The sequence below is a fragment of the Polypterus senegalus genome, chromosome 6, assembly GCF_016835505.1.
Source record: "Polypterus senegalus isolate Bchr_013 chromosome 6, ASM1683550v1, whole genome shotgun sequence".
In the NCBI taxonomy this organism is placed as follows: domain Eukaryota; kingdom Metazoa; phylum Chordata; class Cladistia; order Polypteriformes; family Polypteridae; genus Polypterus; species Polypterus senegalus.
Genome location: NC_053159.1, coordinates 137,568,403 through 137,594,646, shown reverse-complemented (window position 1 = coordinate 137,594,646; position 26,244 = coordinate 137,568,403). Strand labels below are relative to the sequence as shown.

At 39.9% G+C, this 26,244-nt stretch overlaps 1 protein-coding gene across 2 annotated transcripts in view; it reads left to right on the top strand.

Moving 5' to 3' along the window:
• map3k19 (mitogen-activated protein kinase kinase kinase 19) overlaps positions 1 to 26,244 on the top strand; it is a 99,588-nt gene that overhangs the window by 12,354 nt on the left and 60,990 nt on the right. The window contains exons 3-6 of one of the 2 annotated variants that reach the window (XM_039757311.1): positions 5,464 to 5,655; positions 18,004 to 18,164; positions 20,480 to 20,595; positions 22,933 to 23,045. In XM_039757311.1, coding sequence (XP_039613245.1) covers positions 5,464 to 5,655; positions 18,004 to 18,164; positions 20,480 to 20,595; positions 22,933 to 23,045 — 582 coding nt within the window. Of the gene's footprint in view, positions 1 to 5,463; positions 5,656 to 18,003; positions 18,165 to 20,479; positions 20,596 to 22,932; positions 23,046 to 26,244 lie in introns of those variants that run through there. The other variant, XM_039757312.1, reaches the window with a different exon arrangement.

Sequence of the window (26,244 nt, the reverse complement as noted above, 5' to 3'; positions counted from 1 at the left end):
AATCATATCAAGTCATGACAACTGTATTTGGTCTTTGCTTTGGATTGCCTTAGTGTTTTTAGGTGTTATTAAAGAGCCTTTTGTCAAAATAAACTTTTTATTTTTATTAAGATTCAATGCTTGCCCTTAATACTAGCCAGGGTTTGATCATGATTTCCCCTTCAAGTGGGCATTTTTGGAAGAACTTTTGGAACTTACCGAGATCTGTCTGCTTTGGAACCAATCCCTAGACCGTGACACTTACAAGTCATATGTGACATTTGCTTAGTGAAGGAAAAAGAGGGACAGCTTAGGGAAACACTGCAGCATCTAGGACGTTGATTGTATTATCAATACAATAGGTTATCAGCTACTGTATATTTTTATTTAATTGCTCTGGGGAGTTAGCAGTGTTAGCGCTGCTGCCTCGCAGTAAGGAGACCTCGGTTCGTTTCCCAGGTCCACCCTGCGTGGGTTTTCTCCCACAGTCCAAAGACATGCAGGTCAGGTGCATTGGCGATCCTAAATTGTCCCTAGTGTGTGCTTGGTGTGTGTGTGGGCTGGCGCCCTGCCCGGGGTTTGTTTCCTGCCTTGCGCCCTGTGTTGGCTGGGATTGGCTCCAGCAGACCCCCGTGACCCTGTAGTTAGGATATGATGATGACTGACATTTTACTACAGTCAATATTTTTAGATTGTTGAAATCCTTTTCAGTTTTTCTATAAATATTGAGACTAGATGTGTTGAATTAATAAACTGCATTCTAGTAATCATTCAAATCACTTGAATAAGATACCACGAGATGGGAAAATTCCTTGATCTGTACAATCAACGTCTTCCTTGTACATTTCAGCACACGACTCTTGGATATATCAAAATGGATATCAATGAAGCGCTACTAAATTTAAATAACACTTAAACTTCATGCCTTTCAGTGTTAGAAGTAAAGAGTGAACTGATCCTTTTTGTATGTGATAATCAGTGTTAAAAGCACTCCAAGTATTTTATTACTTTTTCATTAGACATATTTAAAAGAGTCACAGTTTTGGAAAACTCCTTTCTTTTCATTTTCGTCAACTTCAATAAAAGCCTCGTTCAAGATGAAAGTAATGATTTAGTATAATATGATCAAGGCAAAGAATCTCCTTTCTGTTCTGCATCTTAATTATTCTTTTATAAAGGTATAAACCTGTTAAACTAACATATTTTGGTATTATTTCATGAAAACAGTTACTAAATGAAATGAAAGTTGACTAGAGACAGCATTCCCCATTCAGAGTTGGCTCTTACATTTACAGCCAGTGCTGCTTGGATAGCCTTTGGCATCCTAAGCCTGTTTGGTGGGCACAAATTTGCGGAAAGAAGAAGCATTTTAATTGTATGCATCAACCTTAAGGCTTGTTAAGAGTCAGCAGCAGGAAATCTGTCAGAACATTTGTGATTTTGTTGGGTCTTTATACACTTGGGCGCTGTTAGAGTGCGTGTAACTAAACTTGGAAGAGTAGGTTTTCTATCTAGAGGCAGCAGTGCGACTCCTTGAAGTAATTTGCAGACCCCATTCTGTGGATATTCCATCCCACACTCTTTCTCTGTTCTCTTCTCTGCTACTCAGGTAGGATGTGGTTCTGTTTAGACTCAACGCCCCAAAGAAGAAAAAACAGAAGAAACTTTCCGAACAAAGCAAGATAAAGTAATGGACTATAGCTGAACCCAAAATGCTCAGCCTTTGTTACACTGAGGCTCTCAGTGTGACTCTTTTCAAATATAGAAGACGAACCATCGACATAAAAAGCACTCCAAAATATTCTTAGTATTGTTTCAGACTGCAAACTTGCTCTCATAAAATATTCAAGCAAAAACACATATACTGTAGATAATACAATTATTTCATTTGATTATGGATATTTGATATTTCCATGTATTTTTTCTATATAATTAAGCTCTTTTGTATACTTTTAGTTATATTAAAGGCCACTGAATTTGCAGATATTTTTTTTAAACATAATAAAATATAATGTCATAACAAAAACACTTTTATAAGCCAACCAGTAATGGCGTACTTTACGATAACGTGCAGTGAATACACTTGACTTGAGCATTCATAGTTTTCATCCTCTTCCTCTGTATGTTTAGCACTCGTTTGCTCAGCGGTTGATGCGCTTGCTGTTTCCTGAGCTGCTCTTCTTTTCTCCACCCTAGCGGCCCGCTTCTTCTCTTCTTTCATCTGCATCTTTTTGTGTTAAAACTGATTAAGTCAGTGTTTGTGCTGCAATCACTTAGTACATTTTCTTTAATTTTTCACTTAAGCAGGCATTTAAGTCTTCAATCTGCCTCAAGAATGATTTAAGATATGAAGAGGTAAGGGAAGTGACCGCGAAGGTGGTATGGATAAGAATGGCGCCCGTATATATGCGCTGCACGGCCACCCTGCCGCCTGCTGCCGAGAGTTGATTCTACAATAAAATAAAATAAAAATAAAAAGAGGAATAACCTTGGAGGTCAATCATCACCCCGAAAGCAGATAGTAGACATCATGTAGTATATGTGTACCAAATTTCAGGTCGATAGGTCAAACAGTTTGTGAGCTCCAGGTGATTTCAAATCCTGGACAGACAAACGTACAGCCACGGTAGCGTATTATATAGAAAGATTATGGACTGTGATTTCATCTTTCCAAAAGTCTTGATAATCCCATCTTTAGATGAACTTGAAAGGAGAAACAAAATTGTATACAAAGTCTAAGTGACCCCAATTTCCCAACTAAAGATGAGGGTAAGTCAAAAAAGTAAAAGCAACTTGAAAATTATACGGATACCACAATGGATAGAAACTGATGCAATAGAAGACGTTTGTGATGGCTCAGGGGCAGTTTAAGGACACACACAGTACAGTGCTCTGCTGTTAGTTTAGCTGAAGCCAAGGTCAAATGAACATGGATGCTCCACTGCGGGATTGAACTACACACCACAGTGAGATTTCCTTGGACAGAGGAAATGAAACCTGCTGAAATTCACTGAAGGATGTTGGCTTGGGCAGATCAGTATGCAATTTGGTTGGCTGTTTTGTGGAAACTTGATGGTACCCACAGTCACCATGCACTATGGCACATTCAGATCCATAGCTGATATCCAAATGTGTAGCAGTCGCAGACAATGGTCTTCTCAAATGCAGACCTTTGTCATGTCAAAGTGGACTTGGGTGCGTGAGGCTGAGGGTCGACCAGATTCATCAATTCACTTCTTCTTCCCGCTTTAACCCTTTCTCCCCATTCATAAACTTTTCGTTGAGTCATACTGTTGTCAGTTTCATACTGAGCCAACATCCTTTGGTGAATTTCAGCAGATTTCACTCGCTCTGCCCAAAGTAATCTCACTAATGCATGGTAGAATCCCATAGCGAAGCATCCATGTTCATTTGACCTTGGCTTCAACTAGACCAGGGGTCCTCAATCCCAGTCCTGGAGAGCCGCAGTGGCTGCAGGTTTTTGTTCTGACCTGGTTGCTTAATTAGAAATTAATTCTTGCCAATAAAGCACTAACAAGCTATGAAATTAAATTAACTCTGCTATGTCAGGTCATTCTCATATCCTAGATTTTCTTTCCCTTTCTATCATGCAAATGATTTGAAGGCTAAAATGGACGAGTAATTCTCAGTCCTTCACTTTTTTCTCTTCATTTTTCTTCCAAGTATTTAATTAAACCCAATAGTGCAGATAAATACACACAGGTGTAAATGTAAATAAGCTAAATGGAGAAATGCTGCTCTCTCTTGTCATTTGCATGTTATTGATAATAAGGAGCAATTAAAATAGCTGTTTAAGACAAAATTAAGCAATAAGGGATCAAAATCCCTAAAGTGAAGCAGAAGTGTTACTTTAGCAATAAGTGCTTTTTATTAAGCAACTGGGTTGGAGCAAAAACCTGCAGCCACTGCGGCTCTCCAGGACCGTCATTGAGGACCCCTAAACTAGACTAATGGCAGAGCGCTGCACTGTGTAATGCATGTTCGAACTACCCACAAGCCATTGAGAAGATGTTGGATTGTGTCAGCTTTGATCCATTGAGGTTACTGCATAATTTTCAAATTTCCTTTACATTTTGATTTACCCTCGAATTTTTATAAACTGCCTGGGTATTCACCATAACTAGATGACACTGTCATTTTTGTTCACATTTTCACAACATTTTGTGTCCGTAACTGCTTCCTCGTGTTTGATTTCAATGCGCTTACCCCTAAATTTTCAGTGCTGCTTTTAATTACATGATTTGCAAATTAAAGGAAAGAATGTTTGGATCCCAGTGCATAGACAGATTTGAAATGGTGCTCAGAAGTAGCTTCCCACAATACCATACCAAGGGACAATGCCTCATCATAAGAGTTTATTTTATGTATACAGCATGCAGTATGAGGACTTTGGTACTGTGTCTCTCCGGAAAATCCTTGGGTACCGTTGGTTTGACTTTGTATCGAATGAGCTGTTGCTCATGGAGTCCCGAATGAGGCACATGACCTGCATTGTGAGGGAGCGTCAGTTACGGCACTACGGCCATTTGGCGCATTTCCCCGAGGGTGATCCAGCTTGTAGGATCCTCATTGTTCGGGACCCATGTGGCTTGATCAGGCCAAGGGGTTGCCCATGTAACACCTGGCTGTGACAGAATGAGGGTCATTTCAGGAGGGTGGGACTGGACTGCGTGTCTGCCTGGTGGGTTGCTAACCGGGATCCCAAGCTGTTTTGTCGTGTAGTGGGTGCGGCAACACCCGGTACTGGTGCACGCTGCCCAGCTTGACTTGACTTGTATGCAGCAAACCCATTCCTGTTCATTGTTCAATTTTACGGGTGTTCTATTGTGTCTGATACCTACTAAACAAAGGTTTAACCTGCTTCACTGTTATTTGCTACAAGGACAATAGTCTTCTCATTTACATTTTTCTTCAGTAACACAAGAAAAAAACAACTTATACAATATTCAATAGTGTCTAAAGCACAAAAATGCAGTTCAAATATCAATGCAGTAATTAGTAAATCTTTGTTATTGGGAAATCCTTTGAGAATTGACTTTTAAGTTGCCATATAGCTGGGCTGAGGAGCAGATCCCAGGCTCGCATGCAGAAAAAAGCAAATACTGATAGCTGAAAAGCAGACTGAGTATATTAGTTTTGGTATCTTTTGCCTTGCACACATTGGAAAATGGATAAACTCTTACCAACCATTGAAATGTGCAGTGCTTTGCGATAAAGTGCTCCTAATCAAGCAAATTATTATTTTGTGTTAATGTTTTTTCTAATTGTAAACTGCTTTTGTTCTGTGATGGATTATCAGCACTAAGAAATCTTAGACTACTCCAGTGTTTTATCTCGAGTGCATTTTCCTTAGTTAATGGACACATAGGCTTTCTTCATAATATTCTAATACAAATGTCTTTTTTGCATTACCAGATACAGTGTGCTGCCAAAACTGACATTTTATTGTTGATCTTCTTCCAGGTTGTGCAGTCATTGATCAAAAAGGGAGCTGACATCACCCTCTGCAACCATAGCAACCAGACAGCAGTGCACGTGTCGAACCCAACCATTCAGGGAATTTTATTGTCTGCTGTGGAAATCTCCACGTTTCCCCAGAGGCAGTTTCTGCAGGCTGCGTGGCAAGGAAACCTGAGCCTCCTTCAAAACCTGCTGGTGGGTGGAGCTAAACTTTGCCCTTGGGTTTTTTTTTTTAATTTACATCAGCCATCAAATACATTAAGCAGTTCCTAAATTACATCCTAGGGAATACAGACGGTGGTGATACATCACTGGCCAATAGTCACGCAGTAGCTAATTATACACGAGCAGCTCCTTCCAGTTAAGCCACACTTCTAATTACCACTATTTTTAGTTTATAGATGGAATTAAAGAGATTATTTGCATTTGATTTATATGTACCCTTCTTATCCAGCCCCACTCTGCCTGTGGAGATGGCTTTCTTTGTATTCATCCATTTTCTGAGTATTATCTTGATCGTTACCTCACCTCCACAGGGGATTTCTTCCCAAGATGGGTACTATTGCTGTCTGCTTCAGGGCGTCTAAGACAACATAAGAAAAGTGTCTTCTCGGTCCACTCCAGGAAACATACAGCAAGTAGCAGAAGCCACACTCAGACATTTACTTTTATATTCTTTAGGTGTGGAGGATCTACAGGAACTACTCTAATTAGTATAAACCGTATTACCTTGAAGGTACTGAAAACTTGAATAAATACACCAATTACATCCAGTTAAAAGCTGTATTAAACTAAACATTGGTTTTCTGGTGTCGATTTACTTAAAATCATAATCATTTTATGAATGACATTATAAATGAGACACCAAAATTCGATTAATACGATCCATCCATCCATTATCCAACCCGCTATATCCTAACTACAGGGTCACGGGGGTCTGCTGGAGACAGTTCCAGCCAACACAGGGCGCAAGGCAGGAAACAAACCCCGGGCAGGGCGCCAGCCCACCGCAGTCAATTAATACTACTTTTTACATATTTATGTTTGTTAGCAAATCACATCAATATAAATACCCCTTCCCCTTCTCAGTTTTGCTATTTAAATGGGACTCTTGTAAGTTTACTATATTTGACCTCAAAAAGCTCAGATGTGAAAGCACTTTTACCTTTCTTGAGTTCATGATGATTTTTAACAAATTAACTTACAAAATGCAATGAATCTAAGAACATAATGGATTTAACACACAACAGGAGACCATTCAGTCCATCAGGCTCATTTGTTTCAGCTAACATCTAATGTATCTCATTCAGACACTACTTTAAAGGTTGGCAAGCTTTCTGCTTCAGCTCCATGACTCAGTAGGTTGTTCCAGATTCCCACAACTTTTTGTATAAAGAAGAGCTTCCTGCCTTCAGTCCTAAATGCCCTTGCCTTTTGTTCCCACTGGTATCTTCAATTACTTGATTCACTATTAAGTTGAATGAATTCTGCTAGATCTGCTTTATCAATGCCTTTTGAGGACTTTGAAGACCTGCATTAGATCTTCATCCAGTCTCCCTTACTCGAAACTAAACACGTTTCATTCTCTGAGCCTGTCAGAGTAGGACAGGTCCTTAAATCCTGGGATGCACTTGGTTGCTCTCCTCTGCACAGCTTCAAGTGCTGCTATGTCTTTCTTGTAGCCTGGTGACCAGAACTGCACATAATACTCCAGATGCAATCGTACTATTGCATTATATACAGGGTGGTCCAGATCTAATTATGCAGTTCCAGATCGTCTGGATGACTCTGATTTATGCAGGGACGATTCCAGTTTGGCGTGAAGACATTTCTTCATGTCATCCATTCACACGCTTCTCGATGGTCTGGGATTTTCCAGGTGATTTTCTATGTAAAAAACTTAATAAGTTATAGCGTAATGAAAATTGCATAATTAGATCTGGACCACCCTACAGTTTGAGCATAACATCCATTGATTAATATTAAGCAGTCCTTATAACATGTCATATACAGTATGTGTATAAGATGACGTCTTTGCCAATGAGTCATTTTCTTGATCTTTGTATTTCTCAGCATTTATCTTTCCACCAGTTTTGACCAGATTCTCAACACCACTGGCTGAACTGAACACCTAGACCACGTGAGGACTGCCACCATGCTTCACAGAGGGCTGCAGACAGGCATCCATGTACTTTTCCTCTCTGATGCCAGTGCCTCTGAGAGCCAAAAACTTCTAAAACTGACTCATTGCTTGATAGGACTTTCTGCAAATGTTTCTTGCATACTAAAATCTCTTCTGCTTGTTGCTTTTTCACAAGAATGCTATTTAGCTGCAGCACAGAGTGTTAACTTGAAAATTGAAGAAGCTGTCTTCACTGCACCCCATATTTGTGGATACCATCCAATGCACCCATTTACTTTTTAACTTGGCCATCTTGCACACTTATCATTATTTTAAATCAGGGTTAACTTGGTGGAACTGGCCAAATACAGGGGATGTTTGGGAACCAAGCCATTTTACAAGTTTTTAGGAACCGTAAGAAATTCCTGTTACTTTTTGTTGTGTCAAAGTTAATTTGTGTTTGCTCGGAGGTTAAATGGGGTTTTCATGAGCAAATAAACATGGCCACATTTGGTGGCTTAAGACTTTTTCTTAGTACTGTATGTTTGTCAAGTTTTGTAAGTGATGATGATGATGATGATGATGATGACATTGGCCTCCCAAGGATGAAATAAAAAGAGCACATTGATTTCCATGCCACCACAAAAGCCCAAAAATGTGTGGCATGTTGTGTTATCTGCGCATACTGTGTAAATAAGTCAAAGTCAACACGCAGGATCTCGACAGAAATAAAGTCATTGCTTTGCAATGTGTGCCCATTTCTGTCTGTGCTTTGTTGTCGCAGTACCGCCAAGCAGCCATTCACTTTTCATTCAGTTTGTTTCTTTCTCAGTAATGTCCACAACAGGTGTTTTTAAAAGCAAAGAATTCATGAGACAATATGCCTCCTAGCCTATTCTTAACAGAGGCTGTCTCTGTTCTGTAAGTGTGCCAGCTTTGTAAATATCTCTATATTTATGAAGTTTTTCTTCCACAGTATAAAAGGCCTGTCAGGTTTTATATTCCTTTGTTGAACATTTGAAATGTCTGGTAAGCGAAAGGCTAGCGTGTTGATCACAAAAGGGAGCTGACATCATACTATGGATCCATAGCAACTACACATTGTCTCATCCATGTTGCGGTGTCTTAGATTTAATCTAAGATATAACACCACAATGCTCAACACAGTTTGCAATTATAGGGTCATTACTGTCACATATACAGCATACAGTGAAATTCTAACTTCCCTGTGCCATAGTTAATGAGTATAAGAAACGCAAATCAGTTGTCTTCCTTACCTGAAAAATCTCTGAATACAGTTTACAACACTATCTGCCATTATCAGGCCTGTTAAGTTTAATGCTGACAACACTAAGCTGTAATTACAAATAAGAGTGCATGCAGGGTGCAGCTTATCACTGACGACATATGTTGAAGGGATAGTTTGAAGCTAATTATTAAGATTATCATAAAGTCAATCATTTGATTTATTTTTACCCAAAATAAAAGATTTTCTAGTATGTATTGAGTTTGGCTACATGTTAAGACCCGAGTTTCTTTTCCTTCCAGCACTGCAGTTTGTATTTTCTTGCGTTTGTTGGTTTTGTTACAGTAGACATATCGTTAGTGGATGAGTAGAACTTAATCAAGTTTGTTATTGGATTGATCTACTCTTACAACTTAAATTTAACCCAGACACACAGAACCTTGCTACACAAGTATGTATAAGGGATGTCGACGCTGCCAGTGACTCTCTAGTCCTCCACAAAGGGACTTGACTGTCTTTGGCGAGAACAACATACAGATATTCTTGGATAAAACCCACAGCTAAATGTTACTTTGGTCCCCAAAACTGTCCTAGGCACATGAAGGCTGATATCCTATCTCGATCTTTGCTATCTCTTACCCCAGCTGCACTTTCAGAGCCTTTCCTCTGTACCTGCGTGTGTCTTAACTTTTCTTCACCGGTGCTCCCTTTCTTGAGCGCATTTTTATAATACTGTACCTACTTCTCTGTCAGTATTTTCGAGGCGCCTTACTTGGCTCCTGTCTGCTTTTATACTTTCCGTCTTTGAAGGTGACTCTTTCAGCCTGCGCTTTTATTCCTTGTCATGTGTCTCACACTCACACTTCCTGTTTCATCACATCATCTAAATGACCAATCACATCAAAGCCAATCACATGAAAGCCAATCAGATTACTTTGAGTGACTGGAAACACAGACCTTAGTGTTTTATTAAATAGTAGATAGAGAGAGAGAGAGGGAGAGAGGGAGATAGTGGGCTTCCATTGTGCCAGGCAGACCCTGAGAAGAGTCACGATTATGAGATGGTGGTGCAGTCCTATAAAATTCTTGGGCTCATTTCCGAGCAGTAGAATAAATTGGGATAACAGCACAGACCTACTGTGCAAAAACACCAGAGGAGATTCTTCATTTTGAGGAGGCTCAGGTCCTTCAATGTGTGTGACAAGCTGCTGAGGATGTGCCACAGGTCCATTGTTACTAGTGAACTGTTCCATGCTGTGCACTGCTGGGAGATTAGCAGCAGCTCAGTGGAAGCAAAATGTCAAAACTGCTCAGGAAAGCCAACTGTATTACAAGATTAATCACTGGAAACATCCATCCATCCATTATCCAGCCCGCTATATCCTAACTACAGGGTCACGGTGGTCTGCTGGAGCCAATCCCAGCCAACACAGGGCACAAGGCAGGAAACAAACCCCGGGCAGGGTGCCAGCCCACCACAGGGCACACACACACACCAAGCACACACTTGGGACAATTTAGCATCGTCAATGCACCTAACCTGCATGTCTTTGGACTGTGGGAGGAAACTGAAGTACCCGGAGGAAACTCAGGCAGACACGGGGAGAACATGTAAACTCCACGCAGGGACGACCTGCCACTGGAAACAGTTGAAGAAAAAGAGCGATGGCAAAATCAGGGGTCATTATAGCTAATGTTTTCATCCTCTCCATGCTGGATAGTCCAGGAGCACCCACAGCCACTTGCTCATGGCTCCACAATAAACTAAGAGGAACTACTGTGACTCTTTTTTGATTACAAATATCCTGACAGATGCTCATTTCTCACCCTATCCAGATAATCCCGATACATTAGCACAGAGAGAATGTGTCTTAATTAAAACCGTATGTAAATTGTACACTAAGTATACTGTGTGTGTACGGCTGCACACCTTGCACTTTTGTAATGGTTACAAAGCTCTAGGTAACTGTCCTGTCCAACTGTTTGTTTTGACTGTTTTGAAGTATGACTTTATGTTCTGTGGAACTGCTGGATCAAGTGAAGGGGTCAATTAAAAACTAATTCAGAAGAGCGCTTGTGTGCTCTGCATTGGATGTGGTCCTGTCAAACAGTGCAGGCACACCAAAGTCCACCCTGAGTTTTCTTAGCGGTCAGCTGCAGCACTAAAAGGTTCATGACCCAATTAATAAACACAAACTTTCCCAGCTCTACCCCAGAACGTCTCACTGACCATTTGCTGCATTGACTCAATGACTGACTCATAATTATCCACAGATACAAAGATCCATAATCTCTGTGGTCATCTGCATCATTGTTAATTGGCACAAAGCATTTGAAATAGGGATGTGGTGACAAACAGAATTTAAAGAAAAACATGTAGATGTGATTTATTACCGACAAGGAAAACTTGAGAATACCCAAAAGAGAAATGAGTGACTGATAGAACGGAGATGAGGCTCTGCCTATAGTAGCGCTCCACCAAAGAAAGACTAGACTTGTAGCAGGACTAGTAATCAGGTGGCTCTGGTTTACTTTATCACGTGCCTGTGGCAAGTTACATAATGAGTGGATACAACGTTGACAACAGATACCTCAGTACTCTTGCCTCCAGAAGTAGAGTTCAATGAAATGCCCTCCCACCCGACTTGCAGCTGCAATTGTTAGTGGAGTGAAGGGCATTAGGCTAGTGGCTGAAACAGGAGGAGATACAGCATGTGTGCAAATGCCAGCCCGTTCCCATCTTACTTTCTCCCACAGCTCTGCTGACCATACTTCTCCTTCATGCTGTCAAACAAAAGTCACCCATGCACACTGCCAGTGTTGTGACCGACTGCTGTTGCCATGTGTGCTTCCATAGCCATTTCACATTGTCATTTGCGCCAAGGTAACTGCTATGACCCTTTCCTTCACCGATTGCACACTTGTAGGCATTATTGGAAGGTCTGACAATAATTTTAGGCACCATTGTTCAATCTTTGTGCCATCTGAACTCACACATCTCATCTAATGGCTGCAACTGAAGTATCAAGTAGGAATGAAGAGTTGGGCTGCTACTGTATAAAATTATTTATTTGGCATACTTTCAGTTACCCATACATTGTTTTTAACCAGGTCTGCTAGCTCAGGTTTGCGAGATGGTAGGACACCAGTTCATTGCTGTGTTCTCTCATGGTTTTCTGAATATTTCATATCTTATTAAAAAATTAGCACATTTTTACTTTACATTCATTTCATATATGTGAAATCTGTCTAAAAGCAGGATATGGGGTTAATGGCTTGCTTCTTTCTTTTTTTTTTTAAAAACACCAAACCACTATCATATGCTAGAATGCAGCACTACGTGTTCACACACTACACCAAAGCAAGGAGAATGTGATTATGAAGTTGGTGAGCGACAGCAGGTCTTCTAAATCCAAGGGTTTGATCCAAGTCCCTGAAGAGTGCCTTACTTGCGTTTCCTTTAATTTAATTATCTGACCCACTTATCCAGCAATGTCCCCATTGAAGTTATTTCATATGGCAGAGCTGTGCAGTCAATCTAATGTAAGGAAGATTATCTGTTTGAAATCTCTTGGCTAGAATGAAGCCCAGTATGAGAGTGTGTTCATGAGTAGAGGCATCACACTTTCTTAGGCAGGAAATAAAAAATAAATAAATACTGCAAAATAATAATAATTGGATCATTTTAAAATGATGCGAAAAATACATTCTTGTTTTCTCAAAATTAGAAAAACATCTGTTAATACCACGGGAGGCAGAAACTTGTACCTTTTAATTATAACTGTGCACAAACAGATTTCTAATAAGGTCATTAAAGCAAAGATTACAATTTGAAATCTGAGTAAGCACTGATTCAACAATTCTTTATAACAAGAACATGAACTTAATGCAGCCTTCCATGACAAAAGAAGTCCACTTGTGTCACAGGACTGGAGATGAGCAGCACCACCGTGTTGTTCACGACTGAGTGAAATGAACTGCCTTTCTCCCTGAAGCCCTCCCTCCCTCCCTCCCTCTCCCTCTCTCTCTCTCTGTCTCTCTTTGTTTTAACTGATAAATTATGGAAAAGGTTTCATTCTGTGGCTGCAGAGTGCAGCAATAACAGGAGGAGGCAGCAGTTTGTAATGGCTCTCCATGAAGACAATTAAAACAGAATAAAATCAGAATGAGCCCAGGTCCTTCTCCAACAAAAAATGAATCTTGATAACATAATCCATCTCTAGGAATATTATAAAAAAAATGCACCAATCTAAACAGTATACAGTATATTACATAACATATTTTGAATTATTACAAGAATAAGCTTCTAATTATCTGCCCTTTTGTGGTAATTTTGTCTGGGTTGGCTGCACAGCTTTCCTCACGCACACGTGGAAACATGGTGCATCTGGGGGTCACAGTGGTAAAGATTGTCTTATTGTTTTCTAGGGGGTAAACATGGCCACTCTACTCTCCATTTGCACCAAAGAAGAGCAGCGAGCAGTGATTCACTTTTTATGAGCTGAAAATGTACCACGGGCTGAAATCTACAGAAGGCGATCTGCACAATATGGTGACAGTATTTGAACGGATTGAGAGGATCACAAATCATTGGAAAAGTTCCTGAAGGAGGAGCAGAAAGCCCATCCACATCCAATATTGATGACACCGTTGAGCAAGTCTGTACCATGGCTCAGATGAACCAACAAGGAATTCAGTATACTTTCAGCCCATAAAAAGCAGATCACTACTCTTCTTTGGTGCAAACAGAGAGAAGAGCAGTCATGCTTACTCCTAGAAAGCAACAACAGAACAGACTCATCAAGGTCGAAACTTTACTACAGCGGCCACAGGCACATCACGTTTCTATATGTGCACAGGAAAAGCTGAACTGCCAACCCGAGCAAAATTACAAAAGTGTGGAGAACTTACCCTTGTGGAATCAGTAATTCATTGTGTTGATGGTACATTCTGTGTGTGTGGGGTGCACTGGTGCCCAATTCAGGATCCCTTCTTGCCATGTGCTCAGTGCTGCTGCAACATATAGCAGCTGTATACCAAGGTGGTTGGATATGGCAGGACTGATTATTGAATTATAGTTGGCACAGTGGTGCAATGACTAATGCATGTCTTACAGCTACTGGAGACTGGGCTTGAATCTTGATCCATGCATTGTCTTCTTGCATTGGTGAGGGTTTTTCTCCCCAGCGTGTATATGTTAAGTGAATTGGCGGCTCCCAACAGTCCCTGTATGAGTAGCTGACTGTGTGCGAGTGAAAGTGCCCTGTCCTTACTCTCAATGCTGAGATATTTTACTCTTCTACAACCCTAAATTTGATTAAGTGGCTCAACAATGACAATGGGTGGCTAAAGTGTAGATCTTCAACAGATCTCAGATTTAGTGTCGATCTCAGAAACAATGTCTGCTTGTGATGCTCTACCAAGGCCACATTTAAAGCACTATTTTAAACTGACCTGCACCATCCTGCCTTTTAATTGGCTATACAATGCTGCATACGCTCATCTGAATATTGTGTAGCCACTGCACCAATTGTGACGCTGCCGGGTTGTCATCTTCCACTGTAAGTGTACTGACATGCACATCCACTTAATCTTTACCAAGGTAGGCATGTCGAAGTGTATTTCCTTCTGATTTAATACATATTGAATTATTTATTATTGTATCCTGTTCATTTGAAATGTTGTATTTGCTGTATTCAGCTTGTTACTTGAATACTGTAATTTCTGAAATTTAAAACTAATGCAAAGGTTAGTTTGTGTCCCGTAAGCTTGCTCCCCGAGTATTACTGTAGCAGTTTTTTTTTTTTTTTTTTATACCAATACATTTTTAAAAGAGGATAATTGGTAGTGTTAATTTAAACATACACTTAATTAAACCTCATCTATTTTCTGTCTTATCCATAAAACCTGTAAATTCAGAAATAACCTGCAATGTGGGTGTCACTTTCTGAGACATTCAGTACATGCACTGCTATATTTACGCTGTTATATTTATAAACTCATTCATCTGTCAATTCATTTGCTTTAGTTTTTGCTCATTTACTTTATTTGATTTGTAAATATTGGTTATAAAGTAAGCATTTGATAATGAACAGACACAAATGCACGGAGTTAATAGCTCCAAAGTGACACGGTTTCTTATACATCGCTCTGGGGGTGACCACAGATTTTGTTTTCTCCAACTAATCTCAGCTAAGCATTCTAACTTAACTCAAATAACAGTGTACGATATTTCAAAATGAACCTCAAACAGAAAAACAAATTACATTTCAGTTTGGATTAAAACTCCACAGGTGTGTCTGAAGGGTCCACTTCTCTTTTCTCTCTACATTCACTTCTTAGACAATGTTATCTTTTCTTATGGCTTCTCCTACCAGCTTCATGCTAATGATGTGCCGATCTTCCTTTCATTTCCTTCTTACAACTCACAAGTTCCAACTCGCATCTCCAGTTGTCTCTCTGCCATCTCATCATGGACGATTCCTCTTCACCTTAAACTTAACCTTAAGTCAGACATCCTATACCTTCCTACTAATTTTCCTTCCTCAGATTTGTCTCTAAGCACTCCTCTTTTCAATGACCCAATCAAGGCGTGGTCTTTCTTCGCAAGATTCAGAGGATCGAAGCTTTTCTCAGTAATTATGAAATACAGGGTGACACAGAAAAACGGGAACTTTTGAAAAACCCAATAAAAATAGAAGAAATCCAACAAAAAAAGTTTGTTGACAGCAATTGAACCACTACAACTTGCCTTTTAAGAGACAGTAATCCAAATTATCAATGTCTGAAAATTACGTCCTGTAGATGGCGTCCTCCTGTACGTATGCATTCTTCCAATCTGCTGCTGAGGTTCCCCATTGATCGCTGCAACATCTCAGCTGGGATACCACGAATTTCGTCTTGAATTCTTTGTTTAAATTCATTCAGTGTCCTTGGCCGAGTCGTGTAGACCCGACTCTTAAGGTAGCCCCACAAGAAAAAATCACGAATGGACAAATCCGGTGATCTTGAGGGACAGGAAATGTCACCTTCCAAACTATCATTGTTTTTGTAAAACATTTTTATGGCGAAAGCACGCTGTTGACCGTTCCACTGATCCATGATTACTAAATGGCGTGATTGTTTACAGCTCAAGGTCCCTGTTCCGCAGTGCTGCCAACTGTACATGGCTGCCACTACACATTTCAAAAGTTCCCGTTTTTCTGTGTCACCGAGTACAAGTCCTTGTTCAGGCCCTGGCTCTCTCTTAGTTGGCTACTCCTCCAACTGATGGGGCTTCCTTCAACTGCTATCTGATCTCTCCAACTACTCAACTGGTGTTCTCTGTTCTTCATTTCACTCCTACGACTCCTCTTCTTTGGTCTCTTCCCTGGCTTCCTGATGCTGCAAAGATCTAGTTTAAAAGTCTTGTGTTGACCTATGGTTTCCTTAATGTTTCTCATATCAACATCTTTGCGCTGTCCATATGACCCTACTCTTGCCAGGAACTTCAAGACTGGACAATGCTTCTCCATTCTTGCACCAAACTTGTGAAATGATCTCCCTTTGCCCTTTTGAACTGCACCCAATTAGTCATGTTTAGGCATCATTTGAAAACTCACTTTTTCAGTGAATATTTTGTAACTGCTTGGTGCTTCTTCTACAGGATAACTGCTGTTGTATGGACCAAGAATTTAGGATATTGATTTTTACTGTCTTAGTCTGGTTGCAGGTTTAATTATGTAATAGTACTACTATTCCCTCTTTCTCGATTTTAAAATCTTGTTCTCTGCCAATTTTGATGCTTGCACCTTCTAATAATTCTCATATTTATAACTTGCTTTGCTTTGGACAAAGGCATTGGCTAAATAAAAAATGAATTATAACGTACTGCCCTGGTGGCACAGAGAAGATGTTAGTGTTAGGCTAAGTGTTCACACCTAAGATGTGACAAGTGACTGTGCTCTGCAATGGGCTGAAGTGCCCGTCAGGATTGGTACCCTCACTGTCCCAAACAGTGACAGGATAGCCACCAACTCTCCACAACCCTGGAATACATACAGTAAGTAGGATAAAAAACGAAGAGATGGAATAGACTAACTTATGTTTCCAAACTTAAGAAACTGCTTATATAGCTATTGATTCAAAGCCTTTTTTAAATGGCCACTATTTTTGGTGGTGAAAAATAACACACCTACTAAAATGGACTTCACAAAAAATTATTATAAATTATTTTTTTTTAATGATTCAGCCATTTTAAAACCATTAACAAAGCATATCTTACTGTCAAGCCATCCACTTCCTTGCATGTTTAATCAGAGTGGGTCACTATCCAGAGAGGAGCTGTCCCAAGGCAGACATAAAACAAATTATTTTCGTTCCTCAGCTTGGTGTCTCCATTTACTAAGGCAACAGATTTGCAGAACACACAAACTCAGCACACTCCTGAATTACTTTAGTAATTAATGGGAGTAATTAAACAAGTAGAGTTCCCCTCACCATAGCTCCTTCTGTGCTGGTCTTTTGGTCTCAAGTCGCCATTTTCTCATGGGCCCCAGTGCTTCTCATGTCCTTAAGATATTTTGCGTATGTTTCATGAATTAGTGCACATCCTTAATACGTAATTGTCACAAGCAGGAACAATCTGTGCCCCGGAGGCTGAGCTTTCAACACTTACTTTAATACAGGTCTGGATTACAAACCTTGTGTGCGGATAATCTATCTGCCGAAACCAATTCTTTCATTCTGAAACTCAAATCGTGGCAGAAGCAGACGGTAAGCTGAAAAAATGATTAACACTAAATCCATTAATATACCGTAATGTTCATGTTTCTATTAATCTGTAATTTACTTGATATGAAAACTTTAAAAGCTTAATATCACATAAAAAGAAGTCATTAATGCTTAAACTTCACATCCCCATGTTTATAAGGGTTTTCTTTGTCTTCCTAAAGATAAGCAGTACTTGTATTTATAAGTGTAAACTGTCCGGCTATAATTGAGTGTGGAGGAGTGTGGGTGACCTGTTATGGGCCGATGTCCTACCTACGTTTAGTTCCTTCTTTGCACCTACTGCTTCCAGGTGTAATCACCCCCTCTCCCTGATGGTGAAATGATGGAAGCAAACTTGTACAGTTATTCAGAGTACTTTGTTTACATCAACTGAATTAATGAAAGAAACCATTTGGCATTTCAGGAAGAGAAAACCTTTGTAGATGTGCATGCAAGGAACCAGGCTGGGTTGACAGCTTTAATGCTGGCAGTGAGAGATGTCGATCTGTTTGAGAAATTGGAAGAAATGATGCTCACAGAATACAAACCAGTGGATGTCATCAAGATGCTGCTCAACAACCACGCGTGAGTACTTTGTTAGTGCTATGCTAATAAAAAGAAGAAGAAGAAGAATCCTTACACGAGTATAACAATCTCAGGGTCATGATGGCAATATTAATAAACCAAACGGTTTATGGATATCAACAAAACTGACAAATCAGAATAATAATAAACTTTTCTTTTCAGTTTGAAAAATGAAGGTAGTGAATTTTCCCCCTGCCTATGAAACTTGGAGAAAACAGTATGCAACATATGAATTTGTCTGTCATAGAAAACACAATCACAACATCATTGATTTTTTCATTTTCTTAACATGCTAATTCAATACATGGTATAGTGGCTAGGATGTGTCCCAGCTGCATCAGGTACCATGCAAGAGTCAATTCACCATGAGGCACATTCGTGAACGTACCAGATACATTAATACAGAAGTATTTAACATCTGACAATCAACATAACCTGCATTATCTTTGGGATGAGGGAAGGAATTCAAGCGTCTGTAGGAAAATCCCCACAGATACTAAAAGCTCCACATTTACAGTGACAAGACTTGGACTAAAACATCAAACAAAATAGTCATAAAACGATCTAGCATAGGAACAACCTTTGTCTTAAATTAGAACCTTGATCCAATGCCTCAACACTCGAGCAATTATTATTACAAATCTGCTGTGTTTTTGCCAAAGTACAACATTTCATTAATAAGCTCACATCCACTTCTAAGCCGAACAGTTGGCAAGTTATTTTATTAAACGCCAGGTCTCAAGACCATAGCAGTAATACTTTTGTTCCAATTTCAGTACAGCCCTGAATAAATAATAGTGGACGGCAATTAAATTTTATTTAGACATATCGCATATAGGTGACATGACCATTTATCTAATTCTTCATGGTGTGACAGTGTTTGTTTCATTTGTCACTAGAGGCCGTTCAGTTGGCGAGTCTGCATGGCCTTCCTATTTCCTCCAAAATCCTTTTCAATCCTTTCCTACTCGGGTAGAACGTTGCAATCAGACACCCCAGGGTATCCATCAGCACTACTTGCCTCTTAAATTACACGACGATGTGAATGCTGAAGCTAACCCTTTTACACTCTAAAGTCCAGATATTCTCCTCTTGCTAAACACGTCTTCAATTTTATAACATCAGTATTTCCTTTTCAATATACCTTTTCTCAGTAGCTGCATGGTGGCACAGTAAACAGCATCTCTGTCTTACATCTCCATGGACGAGGATGTAATTCTCACTTGGTGTAAATTTGCTTTATATTGGATCCATCCAGGGTTAGATCAGGTCTTTGCTCCATTTGATCTCTGAATAAACTTCAGCATCTTATGTTCCTGTAATGCAGGGATATGCTGTTCTTGATATTTTGGTCATGTCAGAGAAATGACAGAGATGTGATTTTCTCCCTCATATTAACCAAAACAATCCATAGTAGGCACAAACACTGAGACTTCTTCCTGTTGAGACCTCTCTAAGACACCTTTCAGGACAGTGATATCACATCAATCCATATACCCATCTATTTTAAAAATACAGCATTGTGGAGGTAATAAAAATGAAACACTAAGAATAACTTCCAGATTTTTTTAGAACTTAACCATAAATGCTGCCAATTTTCATCCTCTGGAGTGAACAGTAAATTTTGAAATTATAAAAATAAGGAGAAATACATACATGGCTGAATCTTATGAGCGACTGAAACAGACCACCGTCATGATCTTGAAACTATATTTTAAGAAGTCATAGGCTGAGATTTTTGAATCTACGTTTGTTTCCTGGTAAACACAGACCACACAAGTATAAATGAACACTGCATATCCACAAAATAACAAAACCAGAAACTAATCAACATCACTTTATCGTTCGTGTACACCCGCTGTTGTGTAACATCAAGTCTCTATCACTTGTAAATCCACACAAGGTCAGCGCTGAAATAATTCCAGCCAGTGTTCCAGCTGTGAAATTGACTCTTTTAGGCCACAGAAATAGGGCAAAAGTAATGGATGGTCCCGGGGAGACGCAGAGGCGTGCGTTTTTCACCTCGCAGAAGGACAAATGGCATCAGCAGGGTGTGGTTACATATTTTATTCGGGCATCCTGCAGAAGACCCTTAATCTTTCCGAAATTGCTGATTTTCTCTTTTACTGTCTCATTCACTTTCTCTTCATTTTAGTCAAAACATTGGCACCTCAGCATTTGTAACTACCAAACTGCCCCATCGTTTGAAGATATGTACATCCTGAAAAGTACCAGGATTATCCGTTCAAGTCTTGTAACCACCAACTTTAAATGAAAAATGGATGATTTTTGTTACCTTGCTGTTTCTTTAACAGGGACGTAAAGATGTGCGATTCCATGGGTCTCTCAGTTCTGGAGTATGTGGAACAGATTAAAAGCACAACAAGAGAGCACCTCACTGAGGAACTGTCATCATCTCTTCTTTCCCAAGGTACTGCAAGCACACACTGTGGCGCTTTTCAGACGTGTTAACTACTTTCATTTCTTTTAACACATGTTAAAGAACCAGATGTGCTCTTTACAGTTGTGGAAAGGGCAGCCTTCTGATGCAGTAGTTCGCACTGCACTTCATCACAGAGACCAAATCCCAGCTCTTACACTTTGTGTGCGGAGTGTGCACATTGTCCCCCATACTCATGAAGGCTTTCTCACAGTACTCTAGTTACCTTGCAGACATGTGTTTTAGGTTAATTATCAGCCTTGTAAAATAACCCAGTATCAGTCTTAGGATGAATTGGCTTATATTGTCTTGTGTCCGACGCTTCAGGAGTGGACTGCAATCAACTACGTACCTGTACGAGACTAAGCACAATTCAAAAATGGATGAATTTCAGAAAACCGTATTTACATACCCAGGATTATCATACTTCACATTCGTTTAACCTATACAATCCATTTTCTATTCCACATACAGTAAAACTTCAAATATGTGGTAAGGACTGCAGTCTGCACTTTTCAACAGTCTGAGTGAAAATGTGACAAGTGGTATTAAATGAAGATAGGTTTTAACACAAAAGGGGGCTATTTCCAGTACAATTTCACATGTAACCGATGACAGGCCAGTGACGTTTGCCCCTGCACCAAACAACATTCAATTCCTGCCACCAGAATTTCTAAAGAGTGTGTGTATGTGAAGCAGAACTGGCCTCAAGCACATTCACTTAAAATGATGTTCAGAAACCTGGAGATTATGAAACTCTTTGTATGCATGCAGTGAGCATTTGTTTTAAGTGGCAGTAGCTACCTTTGCAGAGAAGTCTGTGACCTGTGAACTACTTTGCTCTCCAGCTAGACAAAAGGGTGCAGTCCTGAGGAGGCTGTGACAAGATCCATCTCAAAGTCATCCTACATGTACATTTGAAGTTATAGTTGGAGATATGCCCAGGATATGATGAATAACTATAATGTTTTAAAGACCAGATGCTTCAACTAGCTTGTGAGGAATGCTGAACTATCTGGAAATTTACTACTGATTGACCACGTCGATTGTAGTCTATAAGACTAGTTCAATAAAGTTAGTGATCTTACCCGTTACGTCATGAATTTTTTACATTTGAGAGTAAAATGTTTTAAGTGTATTTATAGTATAAACATGAGACATTAAAGGGGAGGAAGAGGCATAAAACACACAGTACACTTGTCATGGCAACACTGACGACAATTCTCTGCCATAACAATTCACATCTTTTGAAAGGTTGGCAACCTGTCTTACTTAGTCAGTGGATGTGCATTCATTTGCCTTATGTTACACGGATAAAAGGAAAAGGGCACAGGCTGAAAGACAGGAGGATAAGCCACAGAAGTGAAATGAAGAGGCAGCCAGAAATCATTAACGCATGAGAACATGCAAGTCTATCTGAGACACTGCACCCCAAAAGAGTATTATCAGCTAGAGTGACCTAACAAAAATGCCCAAAAAGGCTAACAAAAAGCTCAGCAGTACTACTTCTTACCTCATTTCCATGGCTCATAATAAGCCTGATGACTGCTCCCATATTTCTAGCTCATTCTAGCGCAGGCAGAATCCAGTTTAACATCCAACAAGCGAACATTTGACCAGATGAGACGTGCTGTATTTATGATACTAGGCAGTAGAAAACCTCACTAGTCTTCGGGATAATCGAGAACGATTAAGAGAACGGCCTTGGATTAAGCAGCTTCAGCTCCAATCCAATCCTTTCAACTGGATATGAAATCATTGGTTTCTAGTTGTGCTTCAGTATTATGTCATCAAAACATGACCTTATTTATTACATAGACAATTATGTACACAAGATGTAAGAGGATAAAAAAAACTGCTAATTGGTCAACTCATACTAAAACAAATATACATATATTATAAGTTTGGTACAGGTGCTTTCAGTCTGATAGGTGCAGTAGTTTAAAGCCACATACCACATTTTACTTATTAAATATATACTGTAATAATGAGTCAAATTCAAAAATAACAGAAATAATTTAAAGTAATTACATGTATTATTCAATAACATAAAATTTTTTAATAGCATTTTGAAATATTGTGTGGTTAAATCCTCGGGCCAAACAGGCTTGCGTTGGCTGAAATAGCTTTCATTGACACTAGAATCCCACCCAAGAGATGTAAAAATGCCATTATTTACAGTACTGATGGTTATGGAGGACCTATGGCTAATTGTAGTTCAGTGTTCCCCCAGCCTTTGTGGTATCATGATCCTCTGGGGTGTGACCCTCTGGTGAGGCAGGATGGTTAGGGTGCCCCCACTAAAACCCTCTTACTATATCTCCACAGATGAAGAATCGCCCCACGACCAGCTTCATTTTAAACCACGGTGTTTAGTGAACAGCTTGATTTCATCCATGTCAAAAGATGACTTAGTCATGGAAAGTGTCATGTGTTCAAAGGTAAGAGATCAACAACAATGAACTGATTAACAACTGTGTAAACAGCAATTACCAAGTGATCAATACTACACTACGCAGCACATTGGTTCTTTGGTAGAGTGCGTCATAACAGAGTTCAGAGAAAGGCGGCTCTGGCTCTTAGGTGGAGAAGCTTAGCCTTTCTCTTAGATCTTTAAGAAGAATGTGTCTGCTAATCCAATCAAAACTGAAGTATGGCTTAAAACAGGAGCATTAAATAGTCAACATCAACATGCATCTCTTACACAAAAGTCAGAAAATTAAATGCATGAATTGAATTTAGAAGCTAAAGTTATGGAAAACATTGATTAAGTAGTCTGACCATGACTGGGGGAGTAGCTGCAGATTGGGATTCCACTTTACTGAAATGTTAACCTTAAATTACACTGTAACTCAAGTAGATGATTACCTTCATAAAACCTCTGCTAGCACATTTTTTTCTTTAGTTAATAGGATGTCAATACAAAAAAAGCATAATGACATTTGTGTTGCCATGCAAGAGGATTTTGTTTGTTTGCAGTCCTGCCAGGCAACTCCATCAGCTTTTACTGAGCTTACTGCATACGGCTTAATGTTGACAAGTATTGATGAACAACATGTTTGATTAAAAAAAAGGTAACATATTCTACATACAGATGTGTTCAATGACACCATATATTTTTATACTATGTTACATTGATGTTTAAACTACAAGTTTACAGGTTCATTTCCCAGCTCTAAAACACTGTGTGTCACTTCCAAGCCACCTAAACTGCCTATAGTCTGAATAAATAAAGCAAACAGGACCCAGCAATGACCTTATGCCCAGTGCTGCCGGGATACGCTCTGAAAACTATTAAGATGGCTTGAGAATTTTATGTCGGAGTGACTATAAAACGTTTTCACCTCCTTTTAAACTTTCACATTTTATTGTTACACTATTTTGAATCACATTAGCTTTAAATTGTATTTTTATTTTCACACTGATTCACAGAAAAAGGCTGTTTAATGTCAAAATGAATTAGAAATAAAAAACACAATTTTTGATCATATTAAGTATTTATGCCCTTTTAATATGACACACCTAAAGCATCAGTGGTGCAGCCAACTAGTTATAGAAGGCACAGGCGCTCTGGGGTAACCTCTGGATCTCTGGGCTTGGAACTCCCTCCATCTTCCGCACGTTTTTGGGGGCAGGTCTGTGGCCCTTCACACTCACTATTGGACGCTCCTATAGAGAAACCCTACACATACAAGCGTGCGTACGCACATAGGTGCTCACTTGGTGCTTTCATAAATATGACTTGGACATCTTCAGCACATGACCTAAGGCTGTGGTTGGCCCTAAATGCCTTAGTAATAATTACTGTGTGATTGTCACCAAACATTTTTACTTTTATATATGTTTATGTAGCTGATGCAGCAATGTTTTTGTCTTGTGGTTTTTTTACCCTCCCCCTTTCTGCAGGTCTAGAAGCGGATTCTGGTTCATTTATTGTTTATTCTATACAAAAACCCCCCCTTCCCCCTTTACCTCCATCTCCTCCTTTTCTTTCTTCTTTTTCTTTCACTTTTGTCTCCGTGTCCGGTTCGAATCTTAAAAACATCTGAAAATATTTCTAATAAAGTTTTGGTATCAGGCGTGACGTCAGCAGAAGCTGTAACGCTCCACCTGAGAGAAAAACTGTAAGGCTAATCGCCAGCATTCAGACATCAATTCTGATTGCTTCACAGCCGAACAGGACACGGTAAAAAAACAAAAAAAACAAAAGAAGGCACAGAATTAGTTCAATGGAGATCAACTGAAACCCCTTTCACTACTGTCAGATGACCGAAGTATAAATTACCTTCTTCTGCTTCTTTTTCTGGCTGCTCCCATTAGGGGTTGCCACAGTGGATCATCTTTTTCCATACCTTCCTATCCTCTGCCTCTGTTACACCCACCACATCCATAAACCTTCTCTTAGGCCTTCCTTTTATCTGACTTTCTCCCAATATATTCAGTATCTCTCCTCTGCACATATTCAAACCAACGCAATCTCGCCTCTCTGACTTTGTCTCCCAACCATCCAACCTGAGCTGACCCTCTAATGTCCTCATTTGTAATCCTGTACATCCTTGTCACACCCAATGCAAATCTTAACATCTTTAACTCTGCTACCTCCAGTTCTGTCTCATGTTTTTTGGTCAGTGCCGCCATCTCCAACTCATATAAGATAGCTGATCTCACTACTGTCCTGTAGACCTTCCCTTTCACCGTTGATGGTACCAGTCTGTCACAAATCAATCCTGACACTCTTCGCCAGCCACTCCACTGTGCCTGCACTCTCTTTTTCACCTCTCTCCCACACTCCCTGTTACTCTATATTGTTTATTCGAAGTATTGAAACTCCTCCTCCACTGTCAACCCTACTCCCTGCATCCTCACCATTCCTCTGACCTCCCTCTCATTTACACACATGTATTCTGTCTTGTTCCTGCTGACCTTCACTCCTCTCTAGAGCATGGCTCCACCTCTCCAGGGTCTCCTTGACCAGCTCCCTGCATTTGCTACAGATCACAATGTCATCTACAAATATAGTCCACAGGGACTCTTGTCTAATCTTATTTTACAACCTGTCCATCACCATTGCAAGAAAAAGACTCAGAGCCGATCCCTATAGTAATCCCACCTCTACCTTGAATGCATCCGTCACCACTGCTGCAGACCTCACCACTGTCACACTTCCCTCGTACATATCCTGTACAACTCTTACATACTTCTCTGCCACTCCCAACTTCCTCATACAATACCACAACTCCTCTCGAGTCACCCTGTCATATGGTTTCTGAGTCCACAAAGACGCAATGCAAATCCTCCTGCCCTTCGCTATACTTCTCCATCAACACCCTAAGAGCAAACATCGCATCTGTGGTGCTCTTTCTTGGCATGAAACCATACTGCTGCTCACTAATCATCACCTCCCTTCTTAACCTAGCTTCCATTACTCTTTCCCACAACTTCATGCTAAGGCTCATCAATTGTATGCCTCTGTAGTTACTACAGCTGTGCACATTCCCCTAATTCTTAAAGATCGGTACCAGTACACTTCTTTACACCTCAGGCATCCTTTCATTTTACAAGAGTGCATTAAACAATGAGGTTAAAAACTCCACTGCCATCTCACCTAAACAGCTCCATGCTTCCACAGGTAGGTAATCT